Raw genomic sequence first — 27,424 nt, forward strand, 5'->3', positions numbered from 1 at the left:
ATTACTAAATATTGACATTTTAAATATATTAAATATTAAATAATACTTTTCTTTATTATTATATATTAAATATATTACCAGTTTAATCATTTATTTAATACTTTTCCTTTATTATTTTATATATTAAATATATTAACATTTTAATCATTTATTTATAATAACCTTATTTAATTAATTCGTATATTAATATTATTTAATAATTTTACATCAGGTGATACCGTAGGGGTTATCACACTCAACAAGAAGAAGCAATAGAAGCTACGGGTGATTCCCAGTTGTTTTTTACTATTGCTAAAAGAGGAACACCGCTGCCTACCCTTCCTAAGGATGTAGCGAAAGGTCAAGTAAGTGGTAACAATCCTCTTTTTGTTTCTTCGAGTGATCCAAAGTCCGATATGCCTAATCTTAAGCCCCAAATTGATAATCCTCATTCTTCCTTAGCTGGTTTGTTTCAAGCTTTTGATATTATTGATCATGCTAGGAAGACCAAAATCCAAATGTCTGAAGTTGAATACTTACAAGCTAATCCTGACTAGTTTGATAGGTTAGCTAGTTTTGTGAAAAGTAAAGACACTCGTCCTATAGTTGAAAGTACTCCTATCTCAGAACCTAAGAATCTGCCCAACCATTTGGTAACCATCCCATCTGTTGTCCTAGGAAAATAGAGCCCTTCTATATTTCTTTGCTCATTAATGGTTTCCAATTAAGTAATTGTGTCTTGGATTCTGGCGCCTCCGATAATGTCATGCCAGCTAAGTTAGCTCATGCCTTAGGGCTGACCTTGACCAAACTTTTGGTCTTTGTTATTCCATGGAGAAGAAGCAAGTGCCCTTAATTGGGTAAATCAAAGATGCTCAGTTTACATTTGTAGCTTTTCCAGAAAAGAAGATAAAGATGACTGTTTTGGTAGCAGATGTTTCTGCCTCTTACGGAATGTTACTTGGCCGTAACTTTTGTAAAGATGTGGGAGGTGAACTCAATACGGACATGACCAAAGCAAGGATACCTGTCAAAGGTATTGTGCAGAAGTTAGTACCTGAAAGGGAGACCAAGTACATGGTTGTCAAATCAAATGATCCCCATGCCCAAACTGTTTTTGAATTTGCCGAGTTTGGGAATTATCATCTCCATATCGATGAAGTCTCTGAGTTTGCTGAAGATTGGCCCTGCAGTGGTTCTGATTCTTCATTACGTTCAGCCAGTGAAAGATTTGCTGATGCTGATGAAAATCAAGTGTCGGAAGTAGGTTCTTCCGATTCTTATGTCATGGTCGAAGATGCCTCATCTTTTATTGTTGGCGGAGATGTTCAATCACCTACTCAAATAGAAGAAGTTCAGTCTTCTCCTATTGAAGAAGAAGGTTCATCTTCTCCTATGGAGGAAGAAGATTGTTTTTCTTTTCAGAATACGCCTATTTCAGAGGAAGGTAGTACCAGTAATTCTAATGAAGGTAGTAGCTCAAATGATGTTTGGACTCTTGAGTTTGATGGTAGTTGTGCTGCTAACGGATTTGAAGTTGGTGTTGTTCTCATTTCTTCCAAGGGAGAGATCTTCCCTTATTCTTTTAAGTTGCAATTCGCCAATACCAACAATACGACTGAATATGAGTTGCTCTTGTTGGGAATGGGTGTTGCGCTGAAAAGAGGAATCACGAATCTCCATGCCCAAGGTGACGCAAAGTTGGTAGTTTGTCAAGTAAGGAATATATATCAGACAAGGAATGACAGACTCAAACACTATTGCAACCTTGTGTGGGAAAATATTTAAGGTTTTGATGCTTTCAGTATTTCAGTTGTACCCCGTGAATATAATGATAGAGCTGATTCTCTTGCGGTTTTATCTACTCTTTTGATTCCACATCTTGATTTTGGTCAAGACAAGTATATCATTGAATTGATCTACAGACCTAGTGTGCCTGATAATTGAGATCATTGGCAGATTTTTAATGATGATAAACAGATTATTAATTTCTTGCAGACCAAAGACAATTTTAATAATCTGTATTTTGAAGGGAGTAACTCTTCTTCCTCATCTTCAGACTCAATGTTAGATACATCATCCGAGTCGGATGAAGAAATTCTTCAACTGAAAGGGAATAAAATTCCTAAAGGGCTGGTTTCGCTTTAGAAACCTTTTGATAAGCATGATCGCTATATCAAGAGGCAATAGTAGGAAACTTCTGATTCTCCTATGGGATACGAAAAGTATAACAATGGATCTGATGATGATCCAAAGTTTGTCAATATTGGCAACAATTGCACTCAAGTAGAAAGAGATCAGTTTATTCAGCTTTTACGCCAATACCGAGATTTGTTGCAGAAGTTGTGGAATAGAAATATAGAGGCCATTGCACCTTGCAAGGTTTTCATCAAACTACTGATCGTGGCTGTTCAATCTACTAATTGTTGTTGAGCTTTGCTTGTATCTAAATGTCATGGGAGTTGTGAGGGAGGTCATGGAGCTTGCTGGGAGGTTAGGAGTCCTTTTTGAATGCTATAGTGGTCGTGAGTAGTGCTGCGGCTACAGTATTTGGTTTCATTTTTTGGCATGGATTAATTCCTTTGCTTGGCATGGAGCTTGACTTCATATCTTTGTTGTGGGAGCTTGAATGATCGATGAAAGGCAAAGAAATATTGAGCTTTAGCTTGCTCATAGTGATGAAAAGATTGCTGGTAGTGAAGAAGACTTTCCTGAGAGAATACCAAGTCTTGGCATTGAAGCTGAAGGTCAAAATGGATTGTCAAACAATAATTTTCTGAGTGTGGCAATTTGCTGTTACCTTAAAACTGTTACATGCAATTTAAAACTATGCAAAATAAACTATAACTTTTCAATTTGAAACAGAAAGGAAGGAAACACGAGCATTTTTAAAAAAATATTAATTAACTGAAAGGAAACTTGAACTTAAAACTGATCTTGAATTGAACAGAGATCTAAGCTATGAGCAAAATTAGTAGATACAACTGAAAACTTTAACATTTTAAATTAAACGAAAATAGAGGTTTAGAAGATACATTATTTCAGATGCCAATATTCTGAACTTTCATAACTTTACCATTAGACCAATGAGGAGGGAAAGTATCATCAGGGCGCTTTTCTGCCCAACCCCGGACTTACTAGTCTCCCGTGCCATATCCAACTGGATTGTCTTGACCCTTCGCAGGGAGGTAACGAGAAGTTGAACTCATGCCATCTGAGACTTGGTGTATAATCCTACACAACTCCCTAGATGATCATACACTATAGGATACCCCTAACTAGTATGACCTCTGAATGGGGTGTATATCTGAACTTTTTAACTGATTGACGCTCTTGATATGAGAACCACCTTGGCCAAAGGTTTTCAAATAGATGCAATCACACTTAAGTATGAAGTCAAAGTTCCATCCTTCTCGGCTGCAACTTGAGGTTCTAGGACATAGGTTTTGTTTCAGAGTTTTAAGTTTTGGATGACCATTATCGCAACCACTTAGTGACCAAATGCCACTAATAAGCAAATACAGAAATTAAGTAGCCAGACAATAGTTCTTAAGCAGTTTCCTAATTTGTTTCTCTCTCTATTTATGGTAACATGGGTTTAATTTAAAATAATGCCTTAGTTACAAAAGGTAAGATAGGCTATAGTTGCCTGCTCTCTTGTACTCTCAATACTCGTATGTTTATCATTCATGACATGACTTTGATGTCACTGCAATGTTTATGTGCTCTGTTATACTGATATGCTAAACTGCATATTTGAGTACTGAAAAGCTACTCTTGCCTGTCCTCCCTTTTCCAACTAAGGAGAAAATTAGACATCTTATCAGACAAGGTTAATCTCAAGTTCTAGAGCTGCTTCCCAGCTGAAGATTAGTACCTATTTCTTGTATTTCATAATGTCAGAACTAAAAAGGCAATCTAAACAGCTCATTCATTTCCTTCTTGGATAAATTCAAGTATTAATGTACCTCAATGGTTATAAGTGTTTAATTGAGAACCCAACTGGGGTTTCTTAATACCAGACTACAAAGACCAGTTTAACAATTTAGGCAAATATCTTTCCTATTCCATTTAAGAACTAAATTCTGCCATAATTTAAATGCATGGCCATACTGTAAAATTATATACTGTAAACATTTTCCTACTGTCCATGGAATCATACACAGCCATACTGCATAATGAACAGTATAGTATATTCTTCAACTTCAGAAGAATGTATATCTCCATCAGTCATTATCCAGTATGCTGTGGTTAATTTCTTTATCAAATTGCCATTAGTAATTGCTTACTACATAATACATCAAAGTACATGCATTTCTTGCCTTTAAAATTAAACTTACAGCCATACTTAGTATATCTTTAGAAATATACATCTATCATACTACCATTTGCTTAATACACAGTCTTACTGAATTTTAATTACTTTCTTACAACCCTTTTCCTTCATAATTCGAAATTTAGAGAAAAAGATTAATTGCACAAAGCTGTCTAGGCTTGGAAAGAGTAGCATGACCTGGTAAACAGAGAGTAATACGAGTTGCTGTGCCTTTCCTTGCAGATTGAGCAGCCCCACGCATTCTCCAATGGATGCCACAAACAGGTTTGAACAAGGCACCACTTTCCAGAACAGTCGCTCTTATTCTCCCAAATGAAGAAACAAATAAACTGTTTTGTAGAGCCGTATTTTCAAAACCAAACAAAGCTGCAGAAGAAGTGTTTTTATTCTTTCCCAAAATAAATTATCTCTTATGATATGAGAGGATTAAATTAATTCTAACCTCATTTCACTTGCATTACAACAAATTTCATTACCAAAGATCACACCAAAACTGCTGCCCTTTTTCTTCCCGGAGAATATAATACTCACGCCAAAATGCCTTCTTCCCTTTAGAAGCTTCTGGAAGAATCACTTCATCACATTTTGACTTAATTTCTTATTAATTTCAATGCATTTGCCAAAACACATGAAAGGCATGTCGAGTTTAGTCTTGCCCTTACGGTGGTTTCCAACACAAAACATTTTCCTTATTTTATGCCCGATGGAGATATATAATGAAATTTCCCTTTCATAGAAATCGATATTTCCACATATGACTTTATGCTGTTGCTTTCAATATAAAGTCTTCATAAATTAAAATAAGATAAGCTTTCAAAGAAGCTTTTATTCATTTAAATAAAGGTATATATATTCGGTGTTAATGATAAATCACACTAGACTCGCACAACATTAATGAATACATACATATAAGTGCTTGTATAGAGAAATACGCATATAATATGTATATATATTAATATAAACATGTATAGATTATATTAAAGCATGAACGATAAAATGATTAAATTTCATTATTAAAATAATAATAAATTAGCTTGGAAACGAATCTACAACTTAGAGTCGTGAAACCCTAAAAACTCCTATTCAAACCTAATTAGGGTTACCTGACAACCGATTGACGAAAGACATGGTCAATATGAGACGACCTGACTCAACTTACAATTAGGGTTTCTAGATGGCACGAGTTCTCTTTCCTTACCTCCCGACCTGATGATACTTCCCCTCCCCTGGTTGAAGGATGACGAACTCCTGCACACACTTGGCCAGTTCAAACAGTTAGCCTGAAATCTTGTCATAACTTTGACATTTCAAAAATGTTATCAACAAAGGTAAAACATCTTAAATGTCATCATGTTAAATTTTAAAACATCAATTTAATAGTTATGGTTCATCATTTCATTATACCGAGCACAAATAACATCATTCAATTATAAGTATAACATAAAACATCTTGGGCATCATCATTCAGTTAAAACATAAAACATCTAGGGCATGATTTACTTCTCGTAATTATAGCATAGAACAACTAGGGCACATATAACATGGCGTAAAGTAGCATAAAAATAACTAGGGCACAAGTGGGATGTAACAAAAACAGGTCTGAGATCATAGCTTATCCTCTGTATTTTGCATAACAAGATTTAATGAAATATTTATCCATTGCTAGTTCATTATGTAATGCTTGATATGCATATTTCCTTGGGAATTATAGCATGGACTTATGTACAAACACAAGCAAATATGAATACCCTTGCAAAGAAAATTGAAACATACATCAGCAACTTCAAGCAAACTGTTTGTCTAAATGTTTGAGTACTAAATTAAGGAAAAGAGTGCAAAAAATTAGTGGCACACGGGGGTAGGTCATTTCATAAAGTATGACTTACATTTGCAAGATAACTTAGGTACCCGACTGTGAAGGATGACATGCATGTGCAAGATGATATACTTGGTGGGAAAGTGACAGTTTGAAGGGGAACCACCTGCTCTTTGGGGTTTTAAATGGATGTTTGTTGTGTTAGAGCCTCTCAATGAAATTGTCATAAAGTTACCTAAACAACTCTTGACCTATCCATCCTGAAGTCTATTTTTAGTGCACATCTTTGAGAGTGATATTGTATATCTAGAGACTTTCAAAATCCAGATTATACTCAAACTTTCGTATGTGGAAAGGCTATCGTTTGTTAATAGGAACCTCCATTATAAGAATGAGAATCATGTTCCCGTTCTGTACCCACATGTTTAGGGGACCAAATTTATATATTATATAGCAATACCCTTATTCCATTACTTATTTCTCCTAATTTTAATGTTGGTCATGCCCCCTTACTGGTATCCGTAACCCCACATCTTCCAATAATTATATGGTAAATTCCTTCCAAAGTTCTCCTTGATGATAAATTGCCCTTGAAAAACTGGTTCTCGTATCCCCTTCTTTTCTTGAATGTAGTATTTACTTGCTACCAGCAAGTTTGGCATCTGACAGTATAACAAAGTTCTGGTAATTGATATTATTTTTAAAAGAGTTGGTAGAGCGTTCAACTGAATTGATTCTCTCAAAATTTGTCAAGAGTATATGCTTGTCTTTGTAATTAGAAAATTGTAACCCTTGCTTTTTTCAGAATGTTATGTATATTTCACTATTGATGACTGCTTTTACCTGTTTGCTATTTTAAGGCGTTTGCACAATGCTCAAATATCCTATACAATATCTTTGTAAATTAGAAAACAGATTTATTGTAAAGAGATCCCAACAGCATGCTAAAGATCATAAAGAGTTTTTTGCAATTTTCAGTGGAGAATTTATGGGCAGTTGATTGCTAGAAATTCTATCAAAGTTGAAATGTGTGTTTGCTGTGATTTCATTGATGGGTTTTTTCCTTGTAAACTATACACTGCAGGTTTAGTATTCAGCGAGTACCTTTATAGTGGCTGCATCCCTACTGTGAAGGAGGTCAATGATGAGGAACCCATATTTACTCGAGTACCTTTCCTCAATGCTCAATTTAATTCATGTCTAGTAAGTTCTAAATAAATTTTCCTTTATTATTTCTTTTTCTTTGCAGCCAGATTTGAAGTACATTATTCAACAAGGCCATCGTAAACAACTTTTTTTTTTGGTTGAAATGATGTTTATTACAAAATTAGGTATCTGGATTCTGTCTATTGAGGTGTGTGGAAAACATATTGTCAGGAAAATATATGGTTATTTTTACAAAAATATATGGCTATTTTTTTATTGATAACAAATATATGGTTATTAAGATTGTGAATAATAAATTAATTAGTAGTCTGGTATGGACCAAAAGGGTAATATTGCTACAGACCTAAGAAACAACTGCCAATTGAGGGACCAAAATGGTAATATTGCTACAGACCTAAGAAACAATTGCCAATTGAGTAGGAGAATGTGGCTTATGGAGTAGTGTACTATGTGGTACAAACTCCAATATGTGTAGGGTGCAATTGTCAATGTATGGGGAAGTTACATTGGTGGTTTTAATTTCCAATACCCTCCTTGATAACCCAACTAAAAACAACCCCAATTTAGTCTAAACATTATATCATATCCAATACCCTCCTTGATAACCCAACTAAAAACAACCCCAATTTTGTTTTGAAATTTAACAAACAGAATAAAAACAAGAGATTGGGTGATCAGATCAGCAGATTACTCTGGAGATGTGTAGTAGAAGAGAGAAGTGTCTCCAATATCAACCAAATTTTGAAGGTAGTGATAAATTGTAACAACTGCTACTTATTTATGAAATTAAGAAATATGCTGGACATAATGTTGACCAAAATCAAAGAGTCAACATGTGAGAAAAAAGAAAGAAAAAAAAGAAGAAAATTATCATATAGAATGATTCTACAAGCAATACTATTAATACTGGTCCATTTACAATATTGCAACAATCTAATTATGTCAGCCTTGCTCTTTCATAAAGAAAAAGAAAACAAAGTTCTAGTACCATAAATAAATGACAAATATATGCAATCAAGAGTCACCTACTTGTTGACGTGTTTTTTATGACAGCGCCTAACACAGAATAAAGTTGCCTAACGGTCACTTCACTCTCTCTTGATCAAAGTGTGATTGCATGCTAAGATTGCAGGAAGTTCAAACAATTGACTCCAAGGTTCCTTTATGCTACGGACGTGACTCAGTTGGCTGATGTGATTGCTGGTAATCCAAGGGGCCTTATGTTTGGATCGTTCTTTCACTTCTTTGCTGTGGTTTGAATTCCATCATCGGATATAGCGATTTTGTGATGTTTTTGCTTCGAACGAACTAAAATGAACTGAAAATAAAGGGGAAAGGGTTAGAAAGATCTAAATCTACTCCTAAGGGCAATGATATCAATAGATAGTGCTCTAGTGGACAAATTCCAAATAAACCAAGCTCTGCTTCGCCAAGATCAACTACAACTCCGCAAGAACCGGTGCAATCTTCTGAGGATGTTAGAGGATTTTCAAATCGAGAAAGTGCATTTGAATACCCAAAACGACACAATCCAAACGACTATCCACAATCGAATTTAGCACAAATTTAGGGGCTCGGGCTAACTTTACACTACGACTTACAATCAGCAAGATGCAAAAAGTATGAACCATGGAAATTCATCAAACACCATTACATTCTCCATTGAAATCAAAGCACTATTCTACTTCTACTCTAAGTGAGGAAGGTGAAACCATGCAAGTTTTGAAAAATAACTTAAGTGGACACCATCAGAGAACAATGTTTCACTGTTATTATCTCAAAAACTTATTGCAACAATTTCATACAAGTCTCTCTCCATTACAAATGAGGGGGGTCACCCCTTTATATAGGCTTCATACCTTGAGGACACATGCAAACCCTAATTAGGGTTTTCCCAAAAAGATTCTCCACACATGATGCAACAAGGTGGTGTTGATGTGTTTTTTATGCACATGCGAACACAGAATAAAATACCGAAGTATCTTATCCTCTCTTGAACAAAGTTCCCGACTGCTGAAGATCTTGCTGAAGGATCAGTTGGAGTAACTCCAAGGTTCTGTTATGTAGGATCTCTACATGTGGATAAGCTCTCTGTGGTATGATGTGATTTTGCGGGAATCACAAGGGGACTTACACTTGACGACCTAAACGTCTGATTTGCAGGAATCACAGGTCCTATTAACTAACTGGAAGACAAACAAATGGCAAAAGATGCAGGGTTCAGGAAGTTTACTCTACTACCTAGAATGCGAGAAGATGGATGAACGACTAGGTGGAGTCCTACTGGGCTGGGTCTCACCATCAAGTTGAACAATTCAACACCAACTCAGTGCGATCTTCTGGGGATGCTTCCAATACGTTCAAATCGTACACCATCCGACAATGATCACCATTCAAGATAATGCATGAACAATAGACGTGTAACGACTTAAGATTAAGCTCAGTTTATGCCAGTTGACCACGCAGAGCGCACTTACAATCAGTAAGAGGCTAGTGGTATGGACTAGACAGATTCCACACAGGTGCATTCAACAATTTTCTTCACTCAATCTAATCATCTATCATCAAAAATGAAGATTCAACAAGAGACCATGCACATTGCAAAGAAACAACATATTCCACCATATCTTCAATGAAAAGAAGTCTTTACAATTAAGGCAACAATGTCTTGCCTTCTCTTCTTAATCTACTCTAATTGCTATTCTACTATTCTGGCCTCTATTTACTAACTATTAACTATTAGCTATTATTGACTAACTATTCCCTATTAGCTAACCATTGACTAACTATTAGCCTTTACAAATGAGGAGCCAGGGCTTATATAGCGCCCTCAATACAATTCAATGGCTCAGATCACTTTGAGATCAATGGCTGAGATTTTACAATGAAACCCTAATTAGGGTTTGTCACAACAAACTCAATTCTGGCCAATGAAATAATTGCATTATTTGGACACGTCTTCTCTGGAATATTCGACCAATGGAGAACCGGGGTAGGTACATCGAAGTTTGTGCCATCTCCCATGAGTTAGGTACATTGAATCCGGACATGTTGAATTGGACCAACCCGATTGGAGGAGTGATGACTGGGATGCCACTTTGTCTTTCCTTCAAATGTTGGACTGGAAGAGGTCGCCCTTGATGAGGCTGGGCTGGAGAAGGTCGTCCTTGTTGATGCTGGGCTGGAGAAGGTCGTCCTTGTCCTGGCCTGGTCTTCTTTCATCTGCTAAAACAAACCAAAAGATGATTAAGGACACATGATAAATTCATTTCAACATAGCATTTTCAACTTAAATCATCAACAAAAAGATATTATCCAAATAGCCTTTCTCACCCTAGTCCAGGCCTGACTTAGCACAAAATTTGGAGAAAAGGATGGTTTTAGTGTTTTTCGCTCTAGACCCTTTGGAAGGGTCAGGAGCGATTTTCAAGTTTTGAGCATGTTCCTCCATCCTTTCAACTTCAGTTCTCCTCCAAGACTAAGGACACATTGCCTCACTCCTATCTAGGCCACAAAAATCAAAATTTCAACTTGTCTTGCAAAGAAAGTAGGTGATCCTAGGATTTTCGCTTTGGACCCTTTGGAAGGGACAGGAGCGAAATCCTTGGTTTGGGCTAATTTCCATCATTTTCAACACCAACTAACTTCAAAAGGAAAGATCATGTCTCCTCGCACCCATCCAAGCCATGAAAACCTAACGTTTGACTAGACTTGCAAGGAAAATAGGTGGTTTTAAGATTTTCGTTCTGGACCCTTTGGAAGGGTCAGGAGCGAAAATCACTTTTTGGCTCAATTCCTTCAAGTTTGATAATCATTGTTAAGTCAAAGTCATTCCTGAGGACCTCTCCCATCAAAACTCGCCCTAGTCAACACTTGGCTTGGCACAAATTTGGGAAAAAAGGTGATTTAGAGAAAATTCGCTCTGGACCCTTTGGAAGGGTCAGGAGCGAATTTCTTAATTTAGGCTTATTCCTCCATCATTTCAAGTTGCACTCACCTCAAAAGGCTAGAAAACACTTCTCCTCTCACGTCCAACCCAAGTTTAACTTGATTTTGCAAGGCAAAATAGGTGATTGAAGGATTTTCGCCTTGGACCCTTTGGAAGGGTCAGGAGCGAATTTCCTCCTCTGGCCTAAAATCATCATTCCTGGAGACAACAATCAACTCAAGGGCAATCTTAAGGGCATCTTTCACCTTGGTCTAGGCATAGCTTAGCATAAATTTGAAAGGAATAGGTAGATTTTAGGTTTTTCGCTCTGGACCCTTTGGAAGGGTCAGGAGCGAAAATCTTGTTTTAGGGCTATTTTGCCATCCTTTCAACTTCAAATTACCTCTAAGACTTAGAACATCTTGCCTCACTCCTCTCCAGGGTATAAAAACCAAAATCTTGACTTGATTTGCAAGGAAAAAAGGGTGATCTTAAGAATTTCGCTCTGGACCCTTTGGAAGGGTCAGGAGCGAAAATCTCATTTGGCTTCAAAATTTGCATTCTTGGTGACCAAAATCCACTCCAAAGCAATCCAAATGACCTCTCTCACCTTTGTCCAAGCTTGGCTTTGTTCAAAATTTGGAAGAAAAGATGACTTTAAGGATTTTCGCTCTGGACCCTTTGGAAGGGTCAGGAGCGAAAATCTCTTTTAGGCTCAATTCCTTCATCTTTCATGGTCTCTAGCAACTTCAAGTCACTCTTAAGGGCAACTTCCTCTTGATTTTGCCTTATCCCACACTTGACCTAGCAAAAACTTGATAGCAAAAAGAAGTTTTGAGAAAATTCGCTCTGGACCCTTTGGAAGGGTCAGGAGCGAAATTTTCATTCTTGACCAAAAATCATTATTTTTTCAACTTGAAACTTCTCTGCAGGTAGGATTTCATCTTTCATTGCCCTAGGAACAAGGTTTCATGTCCAAGAAAGGTCAAAAAAGTAGGCTAATAAGGAATTTCGCTCTGGACCCTTTGGAAGGGTCAAGAGCGAAATTTCCTTTCCTGGCTAGAATCCTTCATTTTCATAACTTCCAAACATTCTCAAAGGCTAAATCATGCTCATTCTTCTTCTCATCATGTCTTGGATACCAAAATTTGGCCAAATAAGGCAAGAAATGTCTCTTAGAGAGATTTTCGCTCTGGACCCTTTGGAAGGGTCAGGAGCGATTTTCCTTTTCTAGCCCAAAATCATCATTCTTTCAATCCCAATCTTCTTTACAAGATACATTTCATCATTTTTCCTCCAAGGAACAAGGATTGAAGCCTAAGCAAGGTCAAAAAACTAGGTTTACAAGGAATTTCGTTCTGGACCCTTTGGAAGGGTCAGGAGTGAAATTTCCTTTCTAGGCTTGAAATTTCATCTTTTGTTGCTTTCCATCATTCCTCAAGGCAAGAATATGTTTATCCTTCCTCCAACATACCTTGGACACTAAGGACTTGGCCTAACAAGGAAGACAATGAGGTCCATGAAGATTTTCGCTCTGGACCCTTTGGAAGGGTCAGGAGCGATTTTCATGATTTGAGCTTGATTCTCCATTTCTCCAACTCCAAACCACCTCGAGAGGCAAAAACATGCTATCCCACTTCCATCTATGCCATAAAAAAACTAAGGACTTGACCTCCTCCAATGGAAAAATAGGTGTTTCTAAGAATTTCGCTCTGGACCCTTTGGAAGGGTCAGGAGCGAAATTCTCCTTTAGGCCAAAATCTTGTTCTTCAAAATCAATCAAACTCCCTCTCAAGGCAAAAACATACCCATTCATCTCCCATCAAGCCAACGCCTAGCCAAAATAAGGAAGAAAACAAGAGTTATAAGGATTTTCGCTCTGGACCCTTTGGAAGGGTCAGGAGCGAAAATCATGTTTTGACCTTGATTCTTGATTTTTCAAACTCGAATCTTCCTTGGGGGGCAAACATAGATCTTTCTTCATGCATCTCCACCTTGGTCCTGACTCTTGCTAAAGGAAAAAATGAGTGTTTCAAGAATTTCGCTCTGGACCCTTTGGAAGGGTCAGGAGCGAAATTCACATTCTTGGCTAAAATCTTCACCTCATCCACCTTTACTCACCTCCTAAAGTTAGAACATGTCAAGACACCCCCAAACATGCCTAAGGAACTATGAAATTGGTCTTGACAAGTGATAAATTGAGGTGCACAAAGATTTTCGCTCTGGACCCTTTGGAAGGGTCAGGTGCGAAATTCCTAATCTTGGCCAAGATCCTGATTTCATTTTCACATTTCTTCATTCAAACAAGCGTTTTTGCCTTCATTCAAGCCTAGGAATGCATTAGTTCTAGGTTTTGGTCAAAGTAGAATGTCTTATGGAGAATTTCGCTCTGGACCCTTTGGAAGGGTCAGGAGCGAAATTCGCTTTGGACCCTTTGGAAGGGTCAGGAGCGAAATTTGACATTTTGAACTCTCCGTCAGGATCATTTTATGGAATATAACATTTAAGTATAAGTGAGACATTCCTTATATCCTTCTTCTCACTTATACTTTAAGTTATATTCCATATATACTTTCAGGATGTTTGAGAGTGGTTTCGGACCTCCAGAAGTTATATTGCAAAATCTAGTTTTTGGAGGATTCTTCAGTTTTCCAGACTTAGTCAAATTTCAGGATTAGGACATTCCAGACCTAGCCAAATTTCAGGATCAGGACATTCCAGACTTAGCCAAATTTCAGGATCAGGACATTCCAGACTTAGCCAAATTTCAGGATCAGGACATTCCATACTTCATCACTCACCAACTTGACCTAGCTCGGACCTTCAAGAATGATACCCACTCACAAAGCAAGACACAATTAGCAACGAGAGCAAAACCAGGCCCTAAGGAAGACTTCTCAAAGAAACCCTAATTCTGGGGCCCTGTGGACTCACCCTAGCTCAAGCAAAGCCTGTAATCCAACGATCCCCTCGACAACACTCATCCTGCAAAGGCTAACAGACAAAACCCTAAAAGACCTAGAAAACAAACCCTAGAAAGCAAAAAGCAGGGGTCCCCATTTGCAATGGGGCGATGTGTGAATACGTCACAACAGGTGGGAATCAACAATTAATGACCCATCATGCCCATATACAATTAATTTTACGTGCCCAAAATGGCATCCATTGTGCATTAAATGCACCACTTCTTTCAAATTCTCCCAATGTGTAATAAATGCTCCATCATCTCTTGAATACGATAGTTACATGCGAAAGATGCTCCACCACTGCATTAAGTATGACGGTTGCCATGCAATGAATTAGCCGCCACCATGGTCAAATATTCCAGCAATGAATGCGCCACTATACCTTCACGCGATGGTTGCATGCAAAAAGAGGCTCCATTGACTCAACATGCGTTGACCCAACTGCCACTTGGCAAGAGACCCCTGGAGAGAGAAAAAATTGATCCATGAATTTTCTTGAAGTTTTTCGAACATTCCTTGCTTTGGAGGAGATTTTTAATGATTTTCCACCATCTCCTATTTTTTAGGAACTTTCCAAAAATAGGGTTCCAGGTTCTGAGAGAGGAAATTCTATCACGAATCCAAATGTGAAAGAATTTTGAAATTTGGATGTGATTTGATGCTGGAAGATGGATTTTTCAAAATTTTTTCCCGGGGGAAATTTCTTGTTCAGTTCATCCTTGGTTCCTTCGTTGCCTTAGAAATTTTATCTTTAATTCATCCTTGGGTGTGAATTCTTCCTTGCTTGGAATTTCGTCTCGAAGGAAGGAATTTCCAACACTTATTTACAAAGATGACTATGGGGTAGACCCATTCAGTAGTTTCAACCTTGAAAGCCTCAAACGTCTTTTCTATGTCCTCTTGGACTTCAACAACATAATTCTTACCTGTTTTGTATGGGTTGTGCTCTTGGCACTAGAGGAATCCTGTGAACACAGTTCTAGGGGTATCCCTTTTAGGTCCTTGTACGTCCAAGCAAAAGTGTCCTTATATTCCACGAAGATTTTGAATGTTGCTGCCTTCAACATTTGGTCCCAATCATCTTTGACTATAATTGTCTATGGATTACCTTCGTCTCCCAAGTTCACTTTCTTCATTCTTGTTTTCTTGTACTTGATCACTTTGCCTCCCTCAAAGCTATGAGCTAGCGTATCATCAAACCAGGCTACCCCCACCTTGTATTCTTCATACTCCGGAGGAAATGTCAAACTTGTGGCTTTGTCATCTTTTTCTTCAATCTCCCTAATCTACAACATTTTTCAATCAGCTTGGAGCACTTTGTAGTCTTCCATTTGCCAATGAAAAAGTTCATTGAGAGAGCTTGTTTCATCCTTAGAGCAATGTTGGAGGTCAAGAATTCCTTTGTTGTTTGGTTCCATGAATCTTATGTCTTCTACTCTTGATTCTCCTTTCAACTCCAAATCTAAGGAAGCCATCGCTTTACTCACCACCTGGTTCCTCAAGTTGATGACATACTTCCTCCCATTATTCTCTATTGAGAGGGTGTTTTGTTTCCAATTATGATTTGCTTTGGTTGCAATCTACTATCCTCTCCCGAGCAATGCATTTTACTCTTTCTTTTACAATGGAATAACCACAAAGTTTAGAAAGAAATGTTGGGTCTTGATCGTCACCTTCTGCACTATCATTATCCCCAATAACTTGATTCCATGTTGGTTGGTGCCTACTAGTTGGAATGTCGATGGCTAGAGGGTTGGTTTCTTGAGGCACTTCCATGTATCTTCAGGCAATATGTTGAATCCCAATCCTCCATCGATAACAGTGTTCGTTAGGTTATTCCCCATCATTTGCATTTGAATGACAACCGACTTCTTCCCTATGTTCATCATCAACAACATCGGGTACTTTTTCTCCTTGGGGTGGTAGTTCTAATATCATGTCTACACTTGTGCTTTTCTGTCACAGGTTTTGGTCATCACCGACTATGTTGGTGATTGCCGCTCTCAGTTGTGGCGTAGTTTGAAGGTGTGTAACCTTGATTGGTATGATTGTTTGTAGCACCTACTATACTATGTTCTTCTTCGACTCCAACCGCAATGAAGTACTTGCAGTTTCATTGGAGGTTCTTCGTTCCTTGGCCATCACCTATTCTACTTCTGCTTTGACTTCTTAGAGTCGTTCCTTCTTTGTATGAGGGTTTGGGCATAGTGCCTTCTTCCTTTGTGCTTTGGTGATTGCCAAAACTACCTTATCTTGTTCCTCCTTTGTGCTTTGGTGCATCATAATTCTTTAGTCTCCTTTGAAATTTCTTTCTTAGCTTTGAGCTCTTTCATCATTCTCATCATTTCTCATTAGAGGGCTTGATCTGTCTTTGATTCTTGATCGTTGTTGTCTTTTGTGCTCTCTTCATTGCCCGTCTTCCACTTCCCTTGGGGGGATGTCTTGTCCTTGCTCTTAAGGTCAATTGTCCGATTGTAGGTGTCAACATTCGAGGATGAAGGCACAACCTTCACTTTCTTACACAATGAAGGGATCAATCCTTCAACGAACCATTGTTTCTTGAGTCCATCTTCTAGTTGGTTCTCCAACTTCACCAACAATTCTTTAAGCCTACAATTATAAGCTTGTAGGTTGTCATGCTTTCCTTGCTTGTTGTTGTAAATCTTTATGACAATCTTGTTATCATCGTGCAACAATGCGAATTCCACCTTGACTGCTTTCTTTAGTGCGTACCATAAGGTTATAGACTATGTGTCAAGCTTTGTGAACCAGTCTATGGCTATACTTTGTAGCATTGCTGGAAACACTTTAAGCCAATAATCTTTGTCCTCTGGTCGCTCACTATCCATAAGGTGTCACATGTTTTACAATGTTGAACAAGATCCTTAGACCCATTCCTCGTGAACTTTGGGAGTTTATGGCTTTTAATGTTTGGACTTGTTGAGGGAGTCACCATTTTCCTTGACTGATGTGTTCCTTGCGTGTTGGACCTGATTGGACTTTTTTGACCTCTAAGTTCCGGTGCCTGCCTTACACTCTTGGCCATGTATGAGTCCTCTACATGTCCTCCTTTAGTGTCGCTTGCACTCTAGTTATCTTCAAACTCGTTTTTGAACTCACTACATCTGGGGGTCTTTGGGTCAGTTCTTCCAATTCTTGGTTCCCTTGAAATGAGTATCTCTTGGATGTGGTTGTAAAGTGGAAAAATTGGGGCTTAGCAAATTCACCACATGGAAGGGTGTAATGTCCCCGATATTATTAAATAATTTAATAATTGTGTGTATGGCCCCGAAAGTTAAATTTATTATATCTCGGGCCCTTTTTACTTTTGGCGGTAACATTTTGTTCGTGTCGACTCTTTTTGTAATCATTCGGGAAGTTTCCTCGAAGCCATATATATGGCCGAGTTAGTCATTGTTGTAGGTATGTGAATTTGGTGTTTTCTCTGTGTGTGCGAATCCTAGTTGGAGTTTAGTCGTCTGCCATTTCGGAGGTGGAAGATCCTCCCTACTTGGCATCCGTAGTTTCGGAGGGATTAACTCCTCACCCTACTTTGCTCAGCCCTCAGTCCGAGATTTTTTTGTAATCTGAAGTGTTATTATTATTGAATCTGAATTTCTACTTGCCTGGTGTGTTCATTCCTGTGCCAAATCGTGTTAAATTAATTATATTGTCCAACATATTGCATATAACGGAACCATCTTTTCGAGGCCGTGATTATTAGTTCATACACAGAGAGTCAATTGACTGTATGGAAGGCAAGGAGCGTACGGAGTGTAGGGTCGTACGATGGAGGGTGTACGAGAGTTGTGTTGGCTGTACAGTGGGGTTGGCCCTACGGTATTGACCGAACGGTGGAGGGTGTTGGCCGTACGGTGGAGGTAGCGTTGCGCGTACGGTGGAGGTGGAGTTGTCCGTATGGTGGAGGTGGTGTTGTCGTACGACAAGAATGCGTACGGTACATTACAGCTGTAATGTCCCCAATTTTAATAAAGTGACTTAATTAAGTGGTCCTAAATTTTAAATAATATCATAAGGACTTATTTAATTAATAAATTTAATTATTAAATAAAGGGGCCCAAATTAATAAAATAATAAACTAGTGTCGGCCTGCTTGTAACCCTTCGGGAAACTTCCTGGAGCTCTTTATAAGGCCGAGTTTGGCATAGTTGTAGGGTATGCTGAATTTGATGTTTTCTTTGTATTTGTGAATTCCAGTTGGAGTTCCGTTCTGTTGCAGTTTCGGAGGTGCAAGATCCTCCCTATTCTGTAATCGCAGTTTCGGTGGTGCAAGATTCTCCCTATTTTGTAATCGCAGTTTCGGTGGTTAGCAACCACCTTAGTTTGTCGTTGGAGATATCATTTTTGATATTTCACTTTGTACTTCATTGTTGGATCTATCTCTACCGTGTGGAAATATAATTACAAATATTTAGTTCTTGGCCATTCCATGTTGTTGGTGTATACTCTGTGTTGATAATTCATACCCGTACCTGCAATAATCTTTTCGACGAAGGTAATATCTACGATTGGTAATCTTGCTGAGTGAAACCCGCCGAAGGTGTAGTACGCTGAGAGTGTAATCTTGCAGAGAGTGAAACTCGTTGAAGGTATAGTACGTCGAGAGTGCAATCCTGCCGAGAGTGAAACTCGTTGAAGGTATAGTACGTCGAGAGTGCAATCCTGCCGAGAGTGAAACTCACTGAAGGTGTAGTACGCCAAGAGTGAAATCCTGTCGAGAGTGAAACCCGCCGAAGGTGTAGTGCGCCGAGAGTGTAATCCAGTACGCCGAGAGTGTAATCCTATCAAGAGTGAAACCTGCCGAAGGTGTAGTACGCCGAGAGTGAAATCCTGTCGAGAGTGAAACCCGCTGAAGGTGTAGTACACCGAGAGTGTAATCCAGTACGCCGAGAGTGTAATCCTGCCGAGAGTGAAACCCGTCGAAGGTGTAGTATGCCGAGAGTGTAATCCTGCCCAGAGTGAAACCTGCTGAAGGTGTAGTACGCCCAGAGTGTAATCTTGCCGAGAGTGAAAACCTGCCGAAGGTGAAATTCGGGTATTGTGCGGTTGGGTACATTACAGTGGTATTATATCAAATGGTGATTTTGAACTCACTACATCCGGGGGTCTTTGGGTCAGTTCTTTCAATTCTTGGTTCCCTTGAAATGAGTAGCTCTTGGATGTGGCTGTAAAGTGGAAAAATTGGGGCTTAGCAAATTCACCACATGGAAGGGGGAAATCACTAAGTCAATTTTCTCTTGGAGGACTTTACATTCAAAAGAGGGGATGAATCTACTAGATCCAATCCTAAATGATACAAGGACTGAATACTAAGTAAATGTGTTGTGTTTAGAATGTGTTTGACCCTCTTTTGTAAGTTGACTAGTTGAATTAAGACTAAGTGCTGGAAATGAAGACAAATATGAGAAAACAACAAGCTATAGATTCGAGATTTTGTCGTGCACCCAGATTTGAGAAGTTTGAGATGATTCAGAGCTGCTCTGCAAAATTTGCCAAAAGTTGCCGGGACTGTGTCCAGACCAGTTCGCCCCCCTCTTGGTCCTTCAAAATTTTCGCGCGTCGAAAAGGGTTTTTCTGTCTCTGCAAATAAAGCTTAACTCCAGAAGAACAGCTACGCACCTGCTTCCTGCACACATAGGAAAAGGGAAATGTGTTGGGAATAGGGGTTTGCCTTTAGGTCAAACCTCGGTTTTGGAATTAACCAAGTGGTTGAAACAATGCAATTGAAATGACTGAAAGTAGAAATCCTCCTCTTTGAGGGGATGTTGAATTGACTGAAAATGAAATGCTTATACCTCCTTGTGAAGTTTTGCTTGCCTCCACATGGAATTATGATTTCATGAATTAGAATTACGATCTCCTCTCCAATGCTTGAAATCTTGACTCTATTGCTGCTCCAAAGCTTGAAGGAAGATTGAAAATGCTCAATTACTCTTGAATGCTTGATCTCTTGAATGCTTGGATGCTTGATTGAATTTCATGTATGATCTATATCTCCAAATGAGAGGGGAAATCCCTCTTATATACTTGCCCATAGGATTAATTGAGTAATTTTTTGACATGAGCCGACATAGAGGGGTTCTCCTGCTTCAAATTTGAGATAGGTAAGGAGGAGGGGCCCAAGGATAGGTCCCCATTAAGGGGGACCAGGGCGCCACGCCCTGGTCCTGCCCTAATTTGGGGTAGGATCAAGGTGGCAGCTGGGTGCATTACTGAGTTGAATAAAGTTTTTGACATGTGTGAGCATGATTAGGTGAAGCCCCAAATGCGGTTGGAAATTGCAAGGGGTGCAATTTTAGGACGCTACAGTGGCTTATGTTATTCTCAAATGTTTTGGTTAATTCAATTATGGAGTTCACTTCTTCCTCCTCTTCGTCCAATGCTGATTGTACGTATGAATTGTCTGCTTGGTTAACAAGGTCCTGATATGCTTCGTTAGGGAGTGGTAGGTGTTTGGCTATCTCCTCCCACTCTCCCTTTGTGTGTGCTTCGGTGAAGGTTTTCCTTTCTTCCCAACTATGACTTCGATTGACGCTTCGACTTTTGCTTCTTGGTGGGCTTGGATGTTTTGTTAGAAATCCTTCAGTTTCTTTGACTATTCTCCTTAGACATCTTCATCATTCTCCTTGTTCTCTTAGCCGAAGGGATCTTCTCACTGATCCTTTTGTTGCTTTGTGACTGCTTGGAATATGTGTACTGTTTTTGTTAGGATGCATGGGCATTAATTCCTAGAGATGCATTTGTTGTTGGTGTCATGTTCCTCCTCTTTCCATCGGTTCCTCTCTTCATACAATTGCAGTATTTGTTGCCTTCATTGCTCTTGATCCCTTTTAGCCTGAAGGTCTTGTAGGATGATAAAATGGCATGCGATAAGCCTTGGCACTCTATGCAACATACGACTTGTTCGTTGATGGTTAGATTGTCCTAGATGGCATCTTGAGGGATGTCTCTTCTGAGAGCTTCCCTTTGAATGTGTTCCTTTAATGAGATTTTCCATAACTTCACCAGGTCTCGTGTAAGTTGGTTTTCCCATTCCTCATTGGCTTGTAAAGGTTTTGTGTATAGGCTGTCCCTTACATCACCATGATTCTTGTCTATGAGTTATACTTTGCTAGGGTTCATATCAACAATGGCACTAAATGTTTACTTGGTAATTCTACTTGAATGATTAACATAGAGTAAATGGAAGTGATAGAATAACAAAGTATATTAGTTACTTGCAATAATGTTCTAGAAAGATGTCTTTTTAGTCATTCATTTATTGGATGTGCAATAGATACAGGAATGTCATGCATGTGGTCCCCTACTATGAGTACAATAAGAAATATATAACAAAACTGACATTGGTTGAGAACGCCAATCGTCAATAACTACCAACTAGCAACCAATTGTCGGGGAGTAATTCCTTAAATACAAAATAACCAATTGTCAAGGAGTAATTCCTTAAATACAAAATAACCAATTGTCAGGGAGTAATTCTTTCCTTGGTCATGGCGCAATTCTCCATTTGTGAAGGAATTTGGTGATTTCCATTTTTTTCATGATGTTTGTCATTTGGCGCCTTATGTATTCCTTGGGCAGATTTTTGCATTGGTGGAGGAATTCATGATTTTAAACATTTTCCTTCATCACCTCCCTTTAGCACCTTCTTCTCTCCTAGGGCGCTATTTAGCCTTTGTCAAGGAATTCAATGTTTTCCACGCTTTCCTTGCTACCTATGTTTTGGCGCCCACTTGAAGACCTAGGTGCTATTCTCCACAAGGCGTGGATTTTCAACTTTTTGAAACTTTCCTTGGACACTCCATTCTAGCGCTCTCCTTCACTACTAGGGTGCATTTTGCACTTGGTGGGGGAATTCAACATTTCCTAGGATTCCATGGATACTTGGTTTCAGCGCTCTTAAGCCTTCTTGGGCACATTTTCACCTTAGGCGTAGAATTCTGCATCTTTTCATGAATTCCTTGGCTACTTGAGTTTAGTGCCCTATGTTGCCTTGGGGTGGAATTTTGGACTTGGCATGGAATTCACACAATTTTCCATCTCTTCATGCACACTCCGTTTTGGCGCCCTTACTTGGCTTTGGGTGGATTTTTGCAGTGAAGGAGGAATTCATCATTTCCTTGCTTCCTTCGGACTTAGGTAAATTTTTGAGCTTTCCATTTCAGGAATGGGCTTCCAACACTTGGCCATTTTGACTCACTCTATCTGCTTTTTTGACTTTCCGGAATTAGAAGTAATTGTGAATGCTTGATCTTCATCGTTTGCCTGAATGGTCCTATCAAAACAAACTATCCAAAAATAGAAACTTTTCAAAACGTCAGTGTTAGACCCCAAAACAGGACACAGGATGACTTACTATGAATAGAAACTTACTAAATATAGTAAGTTTGATTTTTGGCAAAATGAAGATATTTCGAGACTCAGTAAAATCCCTAAAAAATAGGAACTTTCTAAACTGGGAGGTTCCTTGAAGGGTCCTGATTCCAGTTATATGTTCAGTTTTTCCAAAACCCTAACATAAACCCCTAAAATCTAGGAGTAAAGGTAGAAACCCTAAAATTGACGAAACAGGCCCTAGACTTCACCAAATTCACTCAAACGAAAAGCAGACTTAATCAGTTTGACCCCCGAACACTCGCAAAGCAGAGAGACTGACGAGACTGCCACCAAAAGACCCAAAAACCAAAACAAAAGACCGAGAGGGCCTAAAAAAGTAGGGGGTCCCCATCTGGGATGGGGTTATAGAAATTTGATACTCATTTGTTGGGGACTTGAATTTGTATGAAGCAAAGCTAATTACCATGTATATATTCAAATAGGTTGGTGATTGTTTTGCTATCATGATATTATATGTTGATGTGTTACTAATTGGAAATAAGCAAGGACGTTAAATCTCAGTTGTCATCACAGTTTGATATGAAGAATTTTGGTGCTACAAAATTTTATTTTGTGCATGGAAATAGAAAGGGGTCATTTAATTAGGTTGAATCAGAGGACATATGTTAAGATTATGCTACAGAAGTTTAGAATGCAAGGATGCACACTTGTTAATTTTCCCATACATGTTTTAAAGTTATCTATAGAATAGTTTCCCAAAACACAAGATGTAATGTTCATTATGCAAGTGTTGTTGGAAGTCTAATGTGTGCGATGGTTTGTACCAAACTAGACATGGCCCAAATAACTTGAATTTTGAAGAAATATATGTCAAACCTAGGGAAAAAACATTGGATTACAATAAATAGTCTTCAAATATTTGAGCACACTACTGATTATGTAATTTGCTACCAAGGAGGTAGTAGATGTACAAAGCTTTCTTGATTTAAATTGAACCTGAGTTATTGATTGCCAGAGATCTACAAGTGGTGTTTATTTTATTTGGTGGAGCAAGAGGCAGTCAATTTTTGCACTTTCAACTACGGACTCTTATGCATGCAAGGACATTGTATGTTTATAAAGGTGTTCAGATGTTGGTTTCTTACAGAAATCTATAAGGATAGACTGCAATAGTTAAAGTGCCTGTCTAGCAAATAACTGTACTTATCATGCTTGGATGAAGCATGATGATGTGCAATTATATTTTGTTAGAGACATGGTTGAAGACAAAAAGGATAGCTAAAGAAGCTTGATACCTTGGAGAATGTTTGTGACTTGTGACAAGTCAGCTAGCACTGAGAAGTTTTCTTGATGCAATAAATCAATGGCAACTGATTTATGAATGCATGACCCCTTATGCAAAGTATTTAACAAGTGGGCGAGTTTTTGGATGTGTTGTATGATATTCATTTTCTAAGCCCCTCATAGACACTACAAATTGTCATAATCAGTGAGGTTCAGAGCAGCTCCCTAGCTAGGGGTTATGGGGGCTAGTGTCTCCTATGCAAGGGTTTAATTTTTTTTTTTGCAGGGAGAGGGGGACTCAGGTGGGTAGTGGGTGGCGCATTATATATAGCTTTTTAGGCCTATGGTTTAATACCCATTGGATTATAATAGCAGTTCGATATGGTGATGTTCCTATAAATATTCACAGACTAATGTCAAGCATACAGTAGAAATATCTTATCGTGTTGTGAAGGTTGAGTTTATACAATAAATGAGTGCTGTTTTTGCTGGGTTTTTCCTCTCACAGGGTATTCCAAGGTAATATCTCTTGCTGTACTGTGAGTGTGCCATTTATTGTTTCTGCTGCATTTAAAATTTTGTTAGCATTGCTTCTCCTATGCAAAGTTTGAAAACTCAGACTTGGCATCCCAAAATAGGACTCGGCACAGATGTGGCAAAAAACTCAGCTAGGAGTCGGAAAAAAATAAAACAGAAGTTTTACCATAAAAAAAAAGAAATTAATTCATTTAGAGAATATGAAAGCCTAATTTGACTATCATTTTGTCATAATTCAAACATTACACATGTCATATGATCTTCAAACACTCAATATTTGAAATTTGAAATTTCATAATTCATACCAAATGTATAACAGCATCATAAATTTATAAATGTTTGCTTACAATGATATGTCAAAATGAGAAAAACAACCAAATACAATCTACATCTTCCTCTTTTCCCTTCTAATGTAACTCAATTTGTTAGGCGTCAAACTAAAAGGTGCTATAGTATAAAAATGATGACAAATTGTTTCTTCAACATTGTCTTTTTGGATCTCAAATGCTCCTCTTCTCCTCTCCTTTCCTATTTTGGTGTTCAGACCTGTTTTAGTCAAGATTAGACAAAAATTAAAGTGAAGAAAAAGTCACTTTTTAATGTTTTTTTTTTCTCCCTAGCAGCACCCAAGTGGACCTGAGAGTCCGTGCCCAAAATTCGTGAGTTTGAGTCTGGGACTCGGATAGTCCTGGGGGGAGACTCGGACGAGTACTCCCCATAACTCTTCTGGACTTGCTTCAGGAGTCAATGGCAAGTGGGCTCGGCTAGAGATAGGACTCAGGAGTCTGGAGAGTTCTAGAGAGTCCTTGAAGAGTTCTCAAACTATGCTCCTATGAATATTATTTCTCTTCATTTGGATACTGGTTTTACTTTTAGCTTGTTCTTTGTTTTTGCTCATGTGCTCATGTTAAAGAGCCAATTTATAAATAAATATCAACTCAAATCTTAGTAAATTTTAGGAATGAAAATGTGATCTCTTTAATGCAATTTTTCTCTGTTGCATCTGTATATTAATTTTGCATGTCTGCTGTTCCTATCCAGTAGAACCACTGATTTGTATTTTCTACTTTTCTAGTTACTGTCTGTAACCTCCATCCATGATGAATCAGTTAGTGCATTCAATGATTTTAGCTAACACCTTACATGGATATCTATTATAACTGAGAACGGGGTCCACATACAGATGCCTGGCCATCTTGATGTTTTTAGACTCTTGATTTTGACTTAATTTTCTCAAACAAGACTTATATTTGTTGATATCTGTTCCCCTTTTTAAGTCTAATCTTAACGTTTTGATCTTCCCTGGATGTTGTGGCTCTCAATTCAGAGTTATATATTATTTTTCTCTTTTTTGACATTTTATAACATCTCAGTTTCAGATATCAAGTCAGGTACTTTCCCCAGAAACAAAGAAGGCAGCGGAAGAAATCAATGCAAAACTGCAATTGGGATCTAAGTTCAATAATGTCATACATAGCAAGGGGGAAGCAGATGCTCTATTTGATCTATACCAAAATGAAAAGTATCTTTTAGCTGAAAATGCCGGTAAATTTAATGTAAGTACTAGGATCCTAACTTGGTTTTCTTCTGCTTGAAGTTTGTTGAAGTTAATTGGTAGTATCTGATAAGTTAAAAGAACTTTTGTTGAAGTTAATTGATAGTATCTGATAAGTTAAAGAACAAGTGGTTTGTAATCGAATCTGATGGTTTTTTGTTACTCAGGTTATGCTTAAGAGTGGGGCTTCTCCTCAAGATATGTTGAGAGCAATGTTCCAAATTTGTTACCTTTATTGGCTTGAAAGGCATTTAGTTATCAAATCCAGAAATATCATTAGTGATTGTGAGCCTGGGGGGAAACTAACACGATCTCTTGAATACATGCAGAGGGAATTTGATGCTCTCCAACAAAATGCAACAACAGTAGGTTGGCTTCCTGATGGGCTAGTTGCTCGGCCATTGCCCTTTAGGTTGCATGTAGATAATATCCTTCCTGGCCAGTGACATTCAAGTTCTTGATTACGATATTCCTTACTGATTTCAAATCACATTGTCTATTAACGTATCTCTCTTGAATAATTCTTGGAGCTAGTGGTTTGTTTCAGAACCCTGGGAGTTAGCACCAGCAATTACAGTGAATATATTTTTTTGCATTGGGACAGGGTTGAAGCTACAAAATCCAAATTCAGGGCAACATGCAGAAGTTGGTTATACCAAGGCCAGAAACTCGACTAACCATAATTCTCTTTTCACATGTCTTGGGCTGTAATGGTTCAGTCATATGAATGCCATGAAAACTTGCTCTATATACTCTAAATTACAAGAGTATGGAACATGGTGGAAAAGAAAGCTCTTAGCTCTTATGTTTAACTACTTCTGATATCATTCCACATTCATATGGTTCTTTGGTGATATAATTGGTTTAAGATGTTCATTTGATCATATAACAAGGAAGTGCTGTCTGGTTGAGCTTATCCGGAAACAAACAAATTCACATTAATTTTGCCCCAACTGGAATTTTGGGGGCCATAAAAATATTTATCCACAATCATTTTACTTATTTCTAATCAGTTATTCATACAAATCTGGTGCAAAATTTCACTTCCATCAGTTGTAGAACACGTGACTTGGAATTGTACAACAATCAGTCCTCTAGAAAAATTCTAGTATTTTGTGTCTGTAATTTCACATTTTCCTATACCGATATTAATGAGTTGTGAAATTGGTTAATAATTGCTCTATTTAAAGATTTACCGTTTTTACCTGTGTATGCCTTAAGTAACCATTGTGGCAGGGGCATTTGTGTTTCTTCTCAAATTATATGTTTGTAAACCAGTGAAATAAGGGAAAGAATGATGATAATATGAGTTCTAGCCACGTCTTGATGTTGAACAATTTTCTTTAAGTTGGAGGGTTTTATATCAAACTCACAGAATCGTTTAGCTCCGTGATACTGGAGTGTGGGCCTTGACTGAAATCTCTTTGGCTAAGAGCTAACGACTGAGGGTATCCGTTGCATCAAAATCACCTGGGTTATATCAAACTCACAGAATCGT

The 27,424-nt window shown here is 38.2% G+C and overlaps 1 protein-coding gene across 2 annotated transcripts in view; it reads left to right on the forward strand.

Moving 5' to 3' along the window:
• LOC131055265 (protein root UVB sensitive 1, chloroplastic) overlaps positions 1-27,104 on the forward strand; it is a 112,528-nt gene extending 85,424 nt beyond the window's left edge. The window contains exons 6-8 of one of the 2 annotated variants that reach the window (XM_057989812.2): positions 7,216-7,334; positions 25,751-25,927; positions 26,094-27,104. In XM_057989812.2, coding sequence (XP_057845795.1) covers positions 7,216-7,334; positions 25,751-25,927; positions 26,094-26,372 — 575 coding nt within the window. In that variant the 3' untranslated portion in view covers positions 26,373-27,104. Of the gene's footprint in view, positions 1-7,215; positions 7,335-25,744; positions 25,928-26,093 lie in introns of both variants that reach the window. The other variant, XM_057989811.2, reaches the window with a different exon arrangement.
• Positions 27,105-27,424: the final 320 nt, after the last annotated feature.

The sequence above is a fragment of the Cryptomeria japonica genome, chromosome 2, assembly GCF_030272615.1.
Source record: "Cryptomeria japonica chromosome 2, Sugi_1.0, whole genome shotgun sequence".
NCBI classification, from domain to species: domain Eukaryota; kingdom Viridiplantae; phylum Streptophyta; class Pinopsida; order Cupressales; family Cupressaceae; genus Cryptomeria; species Cryptomeria japonica.